Raw genomic sequence first — 13,859 nt, 5'->3', positions numbered from 1 at the left:
TGTGCGCTACCAGAGGTGACTTGGTATTGTTGGATCTCTTGATAGTACTGCTATCTCCCCTTCCTGGTGCCTGCCTAGCCCAGGGTACAATGCCTAGATGAGGAGGGCACCAACCAACTATACCATCAGTCACCCTCTATTTCTGATGCTGACCCAGCAGCTCGTTGAACCCACTTAATAGGCCTGGCTTGAGACTATTAATTTCCTGAGAGTTGAATACTCCTATCTGGCCAGACTTTAAAAATGAACCACGAAGTGATGACTCTGTAGTGGCCTAAGCTCTTCTCCAAGGCCCTCTACAATCTGGCCCCATTCGACTTTTCCAGACTCATCTTCCATGACTCTCCTACATAAATACTTCCTTCCCCACCAAATTGCATGTTGTGCCCTGGTAATCATGCCCACTATTCTTGGAATGTCCTCTCTGTTCACCTAAATCCTGCCCAGTTCACGTTCTCCTCTCCCCACTCCCAGCCAACTTTGTCCCTCGCTGACCACTCTAGCTCAGTATCAGGCCTACTCACTTGTTAATTAATCACGTACTGCCTCGTGATATCTCTCATATGGTCTACTATTGTCTTTTAACTCACTGCTCAGCTTCAAATTGTAAGCAGCAACCTATTATTTATCTCCCAGGACATGGATTTATCTCCTGTGGTCTGCTTTAGTGAAGAGAGTTCTCATGCTGGGAGCTAGCCCACAATGACAAATTCTCAGCCCTTCTGTTGGAGTATTGTTGCTGAACTTTTTGTATGTTTATGTCTTTAGCCCCCAGTAGATTTTAAACTTGTCGAGTAGAGCCACCGTTTCTGACGTCTTTGCCTCTCCCACAGTGCTCAACTCAGCAGGAATTACCCAAGTGTCATATGTGGGCATTGGACAGGGCCCTCCTCCACTGCCCCCTCCCCCTGCCCTTGGTAACTAGGGCCGCTGTCTGTTCTTGTTCCTCCGCAGTGTGGGGCTTTGGTTTCCTCAGTGTGTCCCTGATTAACCTGGCTTCTCTACTGGGGATTGTCGTCCTGCCTTGCACCAAGAAGACCTTTTTCAGCCGCGTCCTCACTTATTTCATCGCCTTGTCCATTGGAACGCTGCTCTCTAATTCGCTCTTCCAGCTGATCCCAGAGGTGTAGTAGACCAGAAAAAAACCAAAACAAAGCAAAACATGGTTTTCTTTTTGCGTCGACAGCTGGGATTTCCATCAGCTGACTCCCCCCCACCCCCATTTCATCCCATTCACTCACCCAATCGCCTTCCAGAAAATAAAATTTCTCTTTTGTGCTGAGCCTCCACACCCAAGATGCTTCTTCCTGTTGGATCTCTAAGACCTTTTCTTTTTCTTCCACAACCCCAGAAAGCTCTCATATTTGGCTCTGGTCTCTTCAGGCAATGTCAGATGCAAGGTTCTTCCCTGTTCCTTCCTTCCCCTTCCTCTATTTAGAGTTCCCATGTTCCTTGCCTTATCTTTCTCTTTTGTCCACATTTGTAATTTCATCAGCATGGAGAACTCCAGTTATGGAAATTCCCTCCACTAATACAGGTCAGCAGCTCCTCCGCAAATCATAGCCTTCAAAGTTGCCTTTAAGGCATTTAAATGTCTCAAGAGGCAGGATATATACTGAGATCTTCCTGACTTGGAGGCTGCCCCATTATCCTATTCCTGGGACCTACTATTCCTCATAGTCTCTCATGGGAACTACAAGGGCAGCTGGTCCTTCTGGGAACATCCTGCCTCAGATAAATGTAACCCACTAAGGGCACGTGTTCCCTTGAAGCTTTATGCCTGCCCTTAACTGATGATCCTGGTGAGAGGTAAGCATGACCACAAGGAAGAATCCTAAAAGATGAAATGTGGATCTGGGAAGGAAGGATGATCACTCACAATGTGATAGGGTCAGCATAGGGGTACAAGGTGTTTCTAGTGGTCTTCAGTGGAAGCACCCAGAGAGCTGTACAGAAAACAAAGACAGAAAAGAATAAACACAGGAAAAGTGGGTAGGGAGAGTTATTTTAGCAATACCTGACCAACTAACTGTCTAGACCTTGCATCTGGATACTTTCCTGATAGAGTTGGGTTCCTGATGGCCTGTTGGGGCCTTTGTGAATTATGAAGCATTTGTTAATTTTGGTTTTTAATTGTATGATTCAAGAGCTGCAAAAATTATACCCAGTTTGATGATCTTCCTAACGGAAGGAAAGTCTGCCCAAGGAGTAAGTTCTTAATAAATGCTTGCTTACTGTTGATTGACTGCCCTGGCCCCTTCCTGCCCTTTGTAACCAGTGGGTGAAGAAACAACAGAACCTCATGCCCTGGCCAAGCAGAAGTTGGAAATTTCTGGACTTCTACCCTGTTCCTTTCAGGAATGAGGTCCGTGATCAGATGCATTTTTTCCTTGGATTAATTCCTTAGCAGCAATTCTGGGAAACTCAGTTTTGAGTCAAGGACAGGTGAACTTTTGTCCCTTTTCTCAGGGAAAAGATTAAAAGCTTCCTGGCCCCTAAAGTCCCTTTTATCTCTTTGCCTAAGCAAAGTCTAGGCCTTTTGTGCATGAGCTACCTGTCCAACCTCCCATTTAAAGTTCCTATAACATAGTTAACCCCCTAAATTGTAAGATGAGTAGGTTTCATTCCTATAGGGGAGGGGGATGGCAGAAAGACATAGGCTGGCATCTCACATATATCCCCCCAAGATACTCACAAAACCAGATGAGGCTTCTCTGTTTGACCTAAGGTTTGGCAGCTTTGGCCAATGCCAGTTGAAAAGACCTCATCAAGTATTTCCCTCTCCACCTCCCCACCCTTTCCCTGGGCAAACCTTATATTCTTGGGTTACTGTTTTTACAGCTCTAAAAGTATGATTGTGTTTTATTATTTCACATGAAATACCTTTATTGCCTAATTGAGTGGAAATGAAATGATTATGCACATGCTCCACCCCATCGTGGTTCACAGGTACCTTTTTCTGGGATCCTAAAAGCAACCAGTATTTGACACAGCCTGATTCAAGATGATGGTTGTGGCTCAGGGTCTATGAAGGAACTGGGACGTGGAGTGTGTGACACTGGGAAATGCTGAAGGAGAAATTGTACAATGATCAGGGCGGTCCTAGAGCTCTGTCATCTAAAACTAGACAAGTCTAGAATATGAGACCCTGAAGGGTATGGGAAGAGGCCCTAATTCCTTGTCTCCCCTTCTTCTTATCCCTCCATCTTATGCCTACAAATTTTGTTTGTATTTAGCTTCTGTTACTGCTCTAAATAATAGTAGTGTGTCTGAATACATACTAGAGATTGGATTTACCAGGCTAAAGTACCAGGTGGAGTTTGGCCTGCTCTCATCTGCCTTTGCTTCTGCAGAAGTAAGAGGCTTTAAGTCCAAAAACTTTCATGGTCATAGAGAGGACTCATGCATGACGTGTAACTACACTGTCATCCTTCAGAAGTTGGCAGATGTGACTGCAACAGCTTTTGGGAAAATCAACTGAAAGGAAACAGGAACCCAAGCTACAGGGCTCGAAGGCCGCCTTAAAATTCCTCATTGCAATCTGAATCAATTAATTAAAATTTTTTCCAACTCAAATCACTAACAAATGTTCTGTTTTCTCTCTCCCTCCCTATTTCTCCCCATCTCTGATTCTCCCTTATTTTTCTTCCTGTAAATTCCCTCTATCCCTCTCTGGACACCAAACAAACCCTTTCCCCTTCTCTTTTCTTTCCATTTTCAATCTTCTGAAACCTATGGATTGATCTTTTGGGGCCTTTTCCCTCTCCCTTTCCCCCTTGGGTGGGGTTGGCCCCCCCGACTGCAGTGTGGGGATACGGTCTCCTCTGTGTGACCGTCATTTCCCTCTGCTCCCTCGTCGGGGCCAGTGTGGTGCCCTTCATGAAGAAGACTTTTTACAAGAGGCTGCTGCTCTACTTCATAGCTCTGGCGATTGGAACCCTCTACTCCAATGCCCTCTTCCAGCTCATCCCTGAGGTATGCCGAGGACCTCCCCACATGGGAAGAGGTCTGGTCTCGGGTGGATGGGTGGGCTCTAGTGGGGAACCTTCCACTTCCATGGAAGGTGTGGAGAGAACTGGAGTCCTGCTTTTAGGTTGAATTAGGACTCGATCTGATAGGATCAGATTACTTGGTGCTCTCCCTTCATCCCCTACTTGAGCTTAGGGCTCTCTCTTCACCACAAGTAATCAGTTTGTAACACTGTGGCTCAGCTCAAAGTTCTGATTGCTTTCTGGAGTAAAGAAGTGAGAGACATCACGAGAATTTAGGTCTTACTCGGCAGCAGCAGCTTCGTTCTCATCTGTGTAGAAGGGTGGACGTAGGACAGCAATGATCCAGATGAGGTCATTGATAGTAAGGAGGTGGCACCTTTGCCCTCTTGGACAGCGAACTGGCATGTTCGCCACAGTGGGGAACAGCATACAAATATTTAGAAAGTGTGGTAATCAGCTTTTGAGATTCTTAATTTGATTGTGGTGTAACAAGAAGTACTTCCCGCCTCTCCAGCTCATGAGATTTTTTTAGTCAGTTTGTCTCTGGCAGATCTGGTCCTACCTGTAACTGAGATAGACAGAGAATAATACAATTCCACGTTTCTATTTGTTCTGCAAAGTGTTTTCATGTCTGTTTTCTCAACCTGATATTTATAACAACCTCGTGAGAGATAAGGCAGGTAAATCTCCTCCTCCTCCTTTTAGATAAGCAAGGTAAGCAATTTAGCCAAGCTGGTGTCACAGGGAGAGTAGGAGCTAGATATGTAGACTCCTTCCTGGTGCAAGGACTGCAGACCAGCCTGTTGGTGTTGAAGGAGAGAGCTTAGTCGCCTCTATCTTACTCAGCATGTTTCTGAAGTGATTTGGCTTGCTTAGGTGGCACAGTTTATTCTATCCACACCTATCCTGCACATCCAGATCACCTACCAATTATTCAGGCTTATTAGCATATAATGATATTATTGGAAGAAGTCTAGTCATTGCTCAAGACTTTTGGGGAAACTCAGATAGAGAGGTGGATCTCCTGAGATCATCCAATAGGTCAGTGGATGAACCTAAGGTTCACATCTCCTGACATAGTCCTGTCATCTTTCCATCAGATTCTGTTTGCTTCCTTAGTGTAAATGGAGAAGTACAGAAAGGACCTAGAACAAAAATTGAAATGTGCTGGAGTTGGTAGTGTGCTTTCTCATCTGTCTGCCACGTCCATTTGTGTCCAGGAAGGGGCTGCAAGTCTTCTGGCATAATGAGGAAATGGATTTCCTCTTACAGTCAGTCTGATTTCCACCATGTCCCTTTGTGCTCCCAGATAGTTCAGACAGGGACATTCTCTAAGTAAGAGGAAAAGATAGCACATTGACATTCTAGACCAATAGAGTTGATTGCTTAATTGGAGGAACTTAATGAAGGAAGTACTTTGAGGAGGAAAAAATTAGTTAAGAGATTCAGAAAAAGCACATTTTACCAAACAAGAGATAGGTGCCCATGGCAGTATTATGCCCAAGGTCACATCCATGCACCTTCTCTGTTCTCTTTTATAGAAACCAGCGATAGGTTTAGAAGAACTTTTCTCATAAAGCATTTCTGAACAGGTCTAAGAGTGCTGTATCAATGAAACATCAATGGTTTAATCCTCTTGGAAGGAGAATTCTTGGCTTGTTAAATCACTGTAGTGGTCTAGAATGTTGGTACTTGTGTTCCCAGAGCCAGAGGGGCCCGGTGATGATTTGACATTGCTGTAAACTCATTCTGTTGTTCTGGGTCCACAGGCTTTTGGATTCAACCCCCTAGAAGATTATTATGTTTCAAAATCAGCAGTGGTATTTGGAGGCTTTTACCTCTTCTTCTTCACAGAGAAGATTTTGAAAATGCTTCTCAAACAGAAAGATGAGGTGAGGCTGAAGGGACTGGCAAAGGAATCTCCCCTAACAAGGTTCTCCTCTCAAATAATTTTTATATATTTTGTGTTATTACCATAAGTCCACCACTTTAAACTCACATTCCTCCATGGTGTCATAAAGTGTGTTTGCATCTCACCTCATGGGCAGACCATTGGCAAGGAGTGGGAAGGAGATCCAGATTAAGCAGTGATTGACCCAAGATGACAGCTCTTGTCCAGTAATATGAGCATATTAATGTCTCTTTAGACTGATTCTAGTTCCAAATGGCAGTTCCGTTCTCAGGATTTTATCCACATGAGAATAATAATTGTGTCTGAAATACGATGATAAAATGATGAAACTGGCTTTCTGGTCTGTCTTGTTAAGTACCTATAATTAAATTACACATATATGTATATTATGTACGCACACATATATGTATATATGTACATATATATATAAAACATATATATCTAAAAAGACTATTCTAAAAGAAGGGTTCTAAGAATATTTTGAGTAATGTTAGTCTTGTTAAAATTAGGTGTACATACATATAATTTCCTAAGGTGATACCTTGAAAGGGGTTTGGGGAGAAGGATGGCAGTGTTCAAGGATCTTTTGGATGTTACAAGTTTGGATATGTTTGTTTAAAAAAAATACAATTTCATTTTATAGTCATATTTCATACTGTCTCATGACCCCTTTTATTGTTACCTTATATAATAAATAATTTTTGTCCCTTTTATTGTTATTTAACTTTGCAAGTATATTGGCTTGTCTCTCCCAACTAGATTGTAAGTACCTAAGGATGAGCTCCATGTATCTCCCCATGGTACCAAGCAAAATTATCTCTTACATACATAGTTAATACTTAATAGATGCATGTTAATTTTATGGATGATAAAGAGAAGAAATTCCTCCCTTGTAGTTGATCACCACCATGTGTTCTTCATCTTCCTATCTCTAGCATCACCATGGGCATAGCCATTATGTTTCTGAGACTCTTCCTTCTAAGAAGGACCAGGAAGAGGGAGTGACTGAGAAGTTGCAGAATGGAGACCTGGATCACATGATACCCCAGCACCTGAATAGGGATTTGGAAGGCAAGGCCCCAGGGATGGATGAGAAGGTCATTATAGGCTCTCTGTCTGTTCAGGTATGTGGGTCTTCATTTGTTCAATGTCAGGGAACTGTATAAACAGTGGTGGATCTCTGGGGGTGTGGTTCTCCAACCATTTGTAGGAAAAGTTCTCTTCTCTCTCTAATATTCTTATTGGTTGGGGGAAATTGGCTCTCTTACAGGACCTGCAGGCATCCCAGAGTGCATGTTATTGGATAAAAGGTGTCCACTACTCTGACATTGGCACATTGGCCTGGATGATCACCCTGAGTGATGGCCTCCACAACTTCATTGATGGCCTGGCCATTGGCGCCTCATTCACTGTGTCTGTTTTCCAAGGCATCAGCACCTCAGTGGCCATTCTCTGCGAGGAGTTTCCACATGAGTTGGGTATGTAGGGACCTTCTTGTACTTCTCATACTTGTATCCTTTGTGAGTCCTATACATCCCTACTTACAGTTCCACTGAAGTACTTTTTATAATCATCTGTAGCATGTAAGTTCCTTGAGGGCAGGGATTGTTTTGGCTTTATCTTTGTATCCCCAGCACCTTCCATGGTACTTTACACATAGTAAAAAATATATTTTTAATTGAATTAAATTGAATTGAATTAAAACCTAATCTAGTTTGAAATTTAGCCATTGCCTTTTACAAGAGATATTTGCCAACTTTGAATAGAGGTCACATAAGATTTTCTTTCTCTTCTTACTCTCCTGTCTAATGTGATTATGAAAGACAAGCCTCTGTTCCACTGCTCCATTGTGGCAGAGGTGACCCTTGTCCTTATAGACTTTATCCATGGAGGGCAAGATTTGACGGGTCTCACCAAACTGGAATAGACCCAGCATGGCTGCCTGTCAGTTGCTATAGGCCCAGGCCCACTAAACGCAGTGGATCATCACCTGAAAGCTGACCACTAGATGACTGAATGTTTTTCACCCTCACAGCAGCTCATGAAAACCAGCTACCAAGGCAAGAAAGAATTGTCATATTTGTCAGCGTATCCACTATCCACAGTGATGAAACGATGCATCCTTCTAATATTAACATGGCATTTTAAAAAGATGTTTTATGTCCTATGCCCATTCTCTCCTTGACTGAGGACAATTAAAAAGCTGCTAGAAGTCTAAGCTGGAGCTTCTGTGAAACCAGTTAGCTGCTAAAATATGAGCTGGAAAAAGGAAATGAGGATTGTGATGAACTTACACATTTTACTTTTCTTTCAAGCAGAACAGAAATTGAAGCCGATTCTGGGCTGTATGTCTTTTTTGATTCACGTGCGTTAGTTTCTGCCACTGGGCTTTGGGTATTGGGCCAGTTTTCCTAATCGTTGGCAGCTCCAAAGGCTTTGGGTGTATTTGCTGCTACTCTCATTTGTTTTAGGATAACTTTTGGGTAAGCCCTGATTATCCATGAACTTTATCTTTGAAAGTCTGTCCCTCCACACTTTTTCCATCTTCCATAGCCTGTGTTATTCTTCATAGCTTCATCTTATTTTTTCCTTCTTCCTTTGCTCACCTTTTTAGGAGACTTTGTCATTCTGCTGAATGCTGGAATGAGTATCCAACAGGCCCTGTTCTTCAACTTCCTCTCTGCCTGCTGCTGCTACCTGGGTCTGGCCTTTGGGATTTTGGCTGGCAGTCACTTTTCTGCCAATTGGATCTTTGCTCTGGCTGGGGGAATGTTCCTCTATATTGCCCTGGCTGATATGGTAAGCCTTCAAAAGTGAATCCCATTGGGAAGAGCTGAACCTGATCCTTACATTCTTTGCATGAGAAGGCAAGATGATAGCTCAAGATATCTCAAGGAGATACTGTGTTCCCTAGGGAAGTGTTGTGAGCACCTTACCAAATGAAGTAACACGTGTACAGCACTGTGCAAAGCTTAAAGTACTATATTAATGCTGGGTTTTTATTATTCTCATTTTTCATCGTGGCTCTAACTTAATGATACTTAAAGATTATAGGGCAGTTTTTATAAGAAATGATGGATGTGTTAGCCATTCTGGTCCATTATCACTTTATGGAATGCCCCAGGCTCTCTTGGATCTTCAAAGGTATATGGCATCCTTAAATTTGCTAAGTGGTTGGACTGTGTTGCTCTGTTTCCAGCACAAAACATTCCTGAAGGCTGTGGTTGGCCTCAGTGTTAGGCTTAGGGTAAGAGCTAGTGAAAACCCAGCTTCCTTTCTCCAAGCCACAAATGACCATGGGCACAAGTGGATACTTGTTATATATGACTGACCTAAATAACTGCTGTAGCCCGCACCATTGCCGACTTCATTCTGGAGGCGGATCAAGCCATAGCTAGACTGTGTATGTCATAAAAAGGATCGCTTCTGCTTGTGAAAGACTTATTTTCAGCCAGAGTTTAAAAGCTAGTAGGAATAGGCTCTTGTTTCCTGTTACTCCAAAACTGTAATTGCCATGAAGAAAAACTGGGCATTATATGATTATTAAATTCTACCTGCTGCTGTTGATGGGATTCATAGCAACCTTTAGAACTTGCCGGGACCTGTATTGGGTTAATAGGAAGATGTGTGAGTACAGAACTGTAACTCTCTTGTTCTTGGGTTTTTTTTTCTCCTCAGTTCCCAGAGATGAATGAAGTTTGTCGAGAAGATGAAAGGAGTGGCAGCATCCTAATTCCCTTTGTTATCCAGAATCTAGGCCTGCTCACAGGCTTCACCATCATGCTACTTCTCACCATGTACTCAGGGCAAATCCAAATAGGGTAGTGCCATGCCGTAAATAGTGGGACTGGCAGTGGAACACACTGGGGTACCCTGTCAACAGGTAGCACTGGCCAGAGGACTTAATTTCAACAAAGCACGACAGAAGAGGTGTTTCTGTTCAAGACTATTCTGCAGACTACATTCCCGCATCTAAATGTCAGATCTCTTAAAAACACTGTACCCTAGAATAAACTTCCCTAGTAACTGGTTGCTAGGTAGTGCCTCCCACCCTTCTGCCCTCTCTCTTTTCTCAAAGTGACTCTGGACACTGAAAACAACATGAAAGACATGTTCTCCCTAGCTTCTCTTTGGCCACTTTCTGGTATTTCTCTGTGGATGAGTACTGCTGGCAGTGGTACCAACAAACTCCAGAACCTATTTCCTTTCTGACCCACCACATATCCCAGACTCTATAACACAAAACTGTAGCTAGTTGTCATTACTTGATAGTAGGAGATGCATCTGGACCTCACTATGTCCCCTTTTGAGAAAAGTCCACCTCTCAAAGAAAGGATCCATCTCATCCCTTCAGAGTTTCTTTAGTTGCCTCATGCTTTTCAAAGGGAATGGGGCTAAGGATGTTTTATGAGAAGGATCTCTTGAGTGGAGAGAATGAAAGTAAAATTGAGAAGAAAGACAAAGCCACATTTCTTCTGCGGTGATGATGGCCTCTCCGTACCTAGGGGACTCTTGTGTGTTGGGCTTCCACAGGCATCCCCAGCATGTCGTGACTTTTCCTCTCTTCCAGACTAGTTAAACAATAGACATAACTATTACTGTTTCAGCCTCCCCTTTCCTCCAGAGTAACAATGAGAATGGAGGAAAGGGATTCCTGCAGCTTCCAGGAAGTTCTTCTTGCCTTTTTAGAAGCATCTCCCTAGAGTATTTAGAGTGCTCTTGGTAGAGAGGAGACTGTACACATCTTCTCCCCAAGACAAGACCTCTTCCCTAGAGTCAAGTCAAGGGGGGACAGATGGAAGAAGAGTGGGGCTGGCCAAGATTCAGAATGTTCTAAGGGGAAAATAGTGCTGTGACTGGACATAGTGCAGTGTAAGGTCCAAAGACCTTGGTTTGAACAGTGTAGAGGACTTAATGATTGCACTATGAATTAGTTTACAGTGACACCACCTATTGTAATGCTTTCCAAGAAAAACAAAACAGAGATGGTAGTGTGACTGGTCCTTGATAATACCAACTTTCTAAAGAAGATGGATGTACCTGTTGCAGTTAGAGCCCAGCCCTAGGGATTGCGATGGTATGGTCAGAACTTTGGCTTCAAAGGTTAGCTGTTCCCCAAGTTCACTAGGTGAATTGATTTATTATTATCATATTGATAATGTCTAATTCTTCAGCCACTTGGGCAGTAAAGACCCCCTGGAAGCCATTTAGGCAATGCCTCACCGTTGCAACCCAGGGGCTATCTTGGCTAATACTCATTTACTTAATTGGGAAGGTTGGTAGTTCACTGCTAGCATCTATGAGGTGTTTTTTCTTCTCATGTCTGCAAATGAGCATAGGGCTAATCTGTAAGAAAAGGTACTGCAACACCCTCCATCATGTACTAATTAAAAACAGCAATTTTTGGAGCGGGGTGGATCTCCTGGGAAACTTTCCTCATGCCACTATCCTGTAGTAAAGAAAAAAGTGAGGGAATTGCTGACGATTTACTCTCTGACAAGAGTTTTCCTCTTTGTTTTGCTTGTTGCCTTGGGTAGACAGAGGGGCTAAATAGAAACTTTTGGCATTAAAGGTTGTGGGATGTGCAACTTTCATCAGAATCAAGGTCCACTTGTACCAAAGAACTGTTTCCTTGGATTTTGGAACCTGTCTTTCTCATTTTAAATCAACCCTCTTACTTCTTTTTTTCCCAGAAATGCCCTCAGGAGCTGGAGAAACTGAATCTATTATAGATCATTCTCCTATACAGGAGAACCAGCAGAAAAGCTTTATTTTCCTTAACCCACATTTATATTTAAATGTGTAAAGTCTCTTCTAAAGGATTCTGTCTTTCCAAAACAATACTTGGCCTTAGAGGAGAATATCAGTTTAGGGTAGATGGCTTCCTGATATAGGAAAGTTGTTCAGTGGTATAAAAATTATTTGAAATCACTTTAAAATTTGAAACATTTTAAAATACAGCATTTTCTCCTTTCTTGCATACATATTAACTTAAGAACTTTCTTTCCCTTCTCCCATAGCCTCCCCAAGGAAGTTTACATTACAGTGTAAAATGGTGAGGAGGCCAGTTATAGCAAGAAGGGACTTCCAATATTATTTCTACAGATTGAAAGCTGCCGTTAGTAACAAGCCAGTCTCGTATGCTAGAAATATGGCTGTTATGTATTGGTGGAAAACTCACTGACATTTTAATATGCATTTCCCCCTGGTTTTAACTGCTGCGTGTGCAGTTTTAGAGCAATATGATATATAGATATCTAAGGATTATCTGATCTCTCTACCATCTGCACCCCCACTTGGACTGCCTCTGTGGGCAGCTCTATTTTGCTTTCTGAAATAGGGAAGAATTGAGATGGGGGAAGAGGAGAGAAAGTGGTAAGAAGTTTATTGCCTCGTCCCTGGGGAAGGAGAGAACACCTCGAAGTTAGGCTGTGGTACTATTTCCTTCCACTTTGGGGGGAGTCCGCTTTCCCTTCTGTTACTAGGCCACAGGGTCATTCTCAATCTTTGAGATGATAGTGTTTGGAGAAGCTTGAATGCCCAATGTTGGCACATTCTTCAACCTATATTCACCTTCATCCTGAGTTTGTAAGAAGCCCCTCAATCTACCTTGTCTGTGGTCTCTTCTTAACTGAGCCATCTACTAACACAGTGGTCTCAAGATGGTAACTGGAAGAGGCTCTCTTTTATTTCATTTAGCAGTACACATTGCATTGAGGGTATGCAAAAGGGGGAATCAGTTGAGTTTTTATTCGTTTCTTTTTACAGTTCTACAATTCCATCACAGTGTTCTTTTAAAAAACTCAGGTGTTATAAGAAAAAACAAAACCCAAAAATATATTGTCATGTGGACTGTAACCATATTATTTGTAAGATTCTATGAATAAATTTATATTCTGTAATGACTGAGAATCCTAAGTGTTTCTGTTGCCAAACTGTACAGGATTAAGCCAACCTACGGGGTAATGAAAGTTTTTAAACACAAGGTGGCGGAAGTGTACAGCTTTTTTCAGGAGGGTGGCCTGTCTTTAATTCAAACTCATTCCTGTTCTAGGTGGTTTCTCCTTGCCCATTCTGAAAATGGGCTGCGTACTAATTTTTTAAAAGGTAGTTTCACTGTTAGATAACTTATGGTGTCATTGATGTTGGCATTAGAGAGTTGGGTAAGATTTTCTAAAGAAGTTTTATTCCTGTCTATTTTCCCGCCCCAACACAAAAAGTTGTTGAGTTAGCTTAATTCATTAAAGTCATTTCCAGAGGTGGGAGAAGGGGGGTGGGGAATAGGGGGTAGAATTCCCTCTTCTGTCCCAGAGAGGCTTCCTTTATAACAAAGAATTGTTTTAAATAAAATGTTTAAAAAATTAGCAAAACCAATCAACGTATCTGATGTTATTAAATACAGTGTTCCATACCTAAAGACCTTCATTCTAATGGGAGTGGGAGATATCCTCTGTCTCTTCTTTGGGGCCAAGTTCCAAAAGAGTTTTAAAATCAGCACCTAAACCTATCCATATGTTGATTTGTCATCATTATACACTGATGCAGGACAAGTTTATGAAAGGGGAAAAGGTCACATATGTATAAAAATATTTATCACAGTTCTTTCTGTAATGTCAACTGGAAACAACAGGAGTACCCATCATTTGGAGAATGGCTAAATAAATCATGGTAGTAGTATATCAACAAAATGGAATATTATTTTGAAAAAAAGAGACACAGAAACTTAGGAAGATGCCAAGAAAACTGATAGAGAGTAAAGTGAGCAGAACCAGGTGTACCATTTGTACAATATAAAGATGAATAATTTTGAAAACCTATAGAATTGATCAAAGCAATGACCAAAGAATAGACGATGAAATATTCTACCCAATTTGTGGCCAAGATATGATAGAATCAAAATGTAGAATGAGACGTACATTTTTGTGGATGGCTAGTGGGGGAATTTGTTTAATTGC

General features: G+C 42.1%; 1 protein-coding gene across 6 annotated transcripts in view; it reads left to right on the top strand.

Moving 5' to 3' along the window:
- The window catches only part of SLC39A14 (solute carrier family 39 member 14), a 55,345-nt gene extending 42,536 nt beyond the window's left edge, over nt 1-12,809 (top strand). For 4 of the 6 annotated variants that reach the window (XM_072634892.1, XM_072634890.1, XM_072634895.1 and 1 more), the window contains exons 4-9: nt 955-1,124; nt 5,762-5,884; nt 6,840-7,028; nt 7,175-7,382; nt 8,519-8,703; nt 9,583-12,809. In XM_072634892.1, coding sequence (XP_072490993.1) covers nt 955-1,124; nt 5,762-5,884; nt 6,840-7,028; nt 7,175-7,382; nt 8,519-8,703; nt 9,583-9,729 — 1,022 coding nt within the window. In that variant the 3' untranslated portion in view covers nt 9,730-12,809. Of the gene's footprint in view, nt 1-954; nt 1,125-3,805; nt 3,976-5,761; nt 5,885-6,839; nt 7,029-7,174; nt 7,383-8,518; nt 8,704-9,582 lie in introns of all 6 variants that reach the window. The other 2 variants (XM_072634893.1, XM_072634891.1) reach the window with 1 other exon arrangement.
- Nucleotides 12,810-13,859: the final 1,050 nt, after the last annotated feature.

Source organism: Notamacropus eugenii, chromosome 1 (genome assembly GCF_028372415.1).
Source record: "Notamacropus eugenii isolate mMacEug1 chromosome 1, mMacEug1.pri_v2, whole genome shotgun sequence".
Classification (NCBI taxonomy): domain Eukaryota; kingdom Metazoa; phylum Chordata; class Mammalia; order Diprotodontia; family Macropodidae; genus Notamacropus; species Notamacropus eugenii.
The sequence above is the reverse complement of the archived record's forward strand: the minus strand, read 5'-3'. Positions and strand labels throughout refer to the sequence as shown.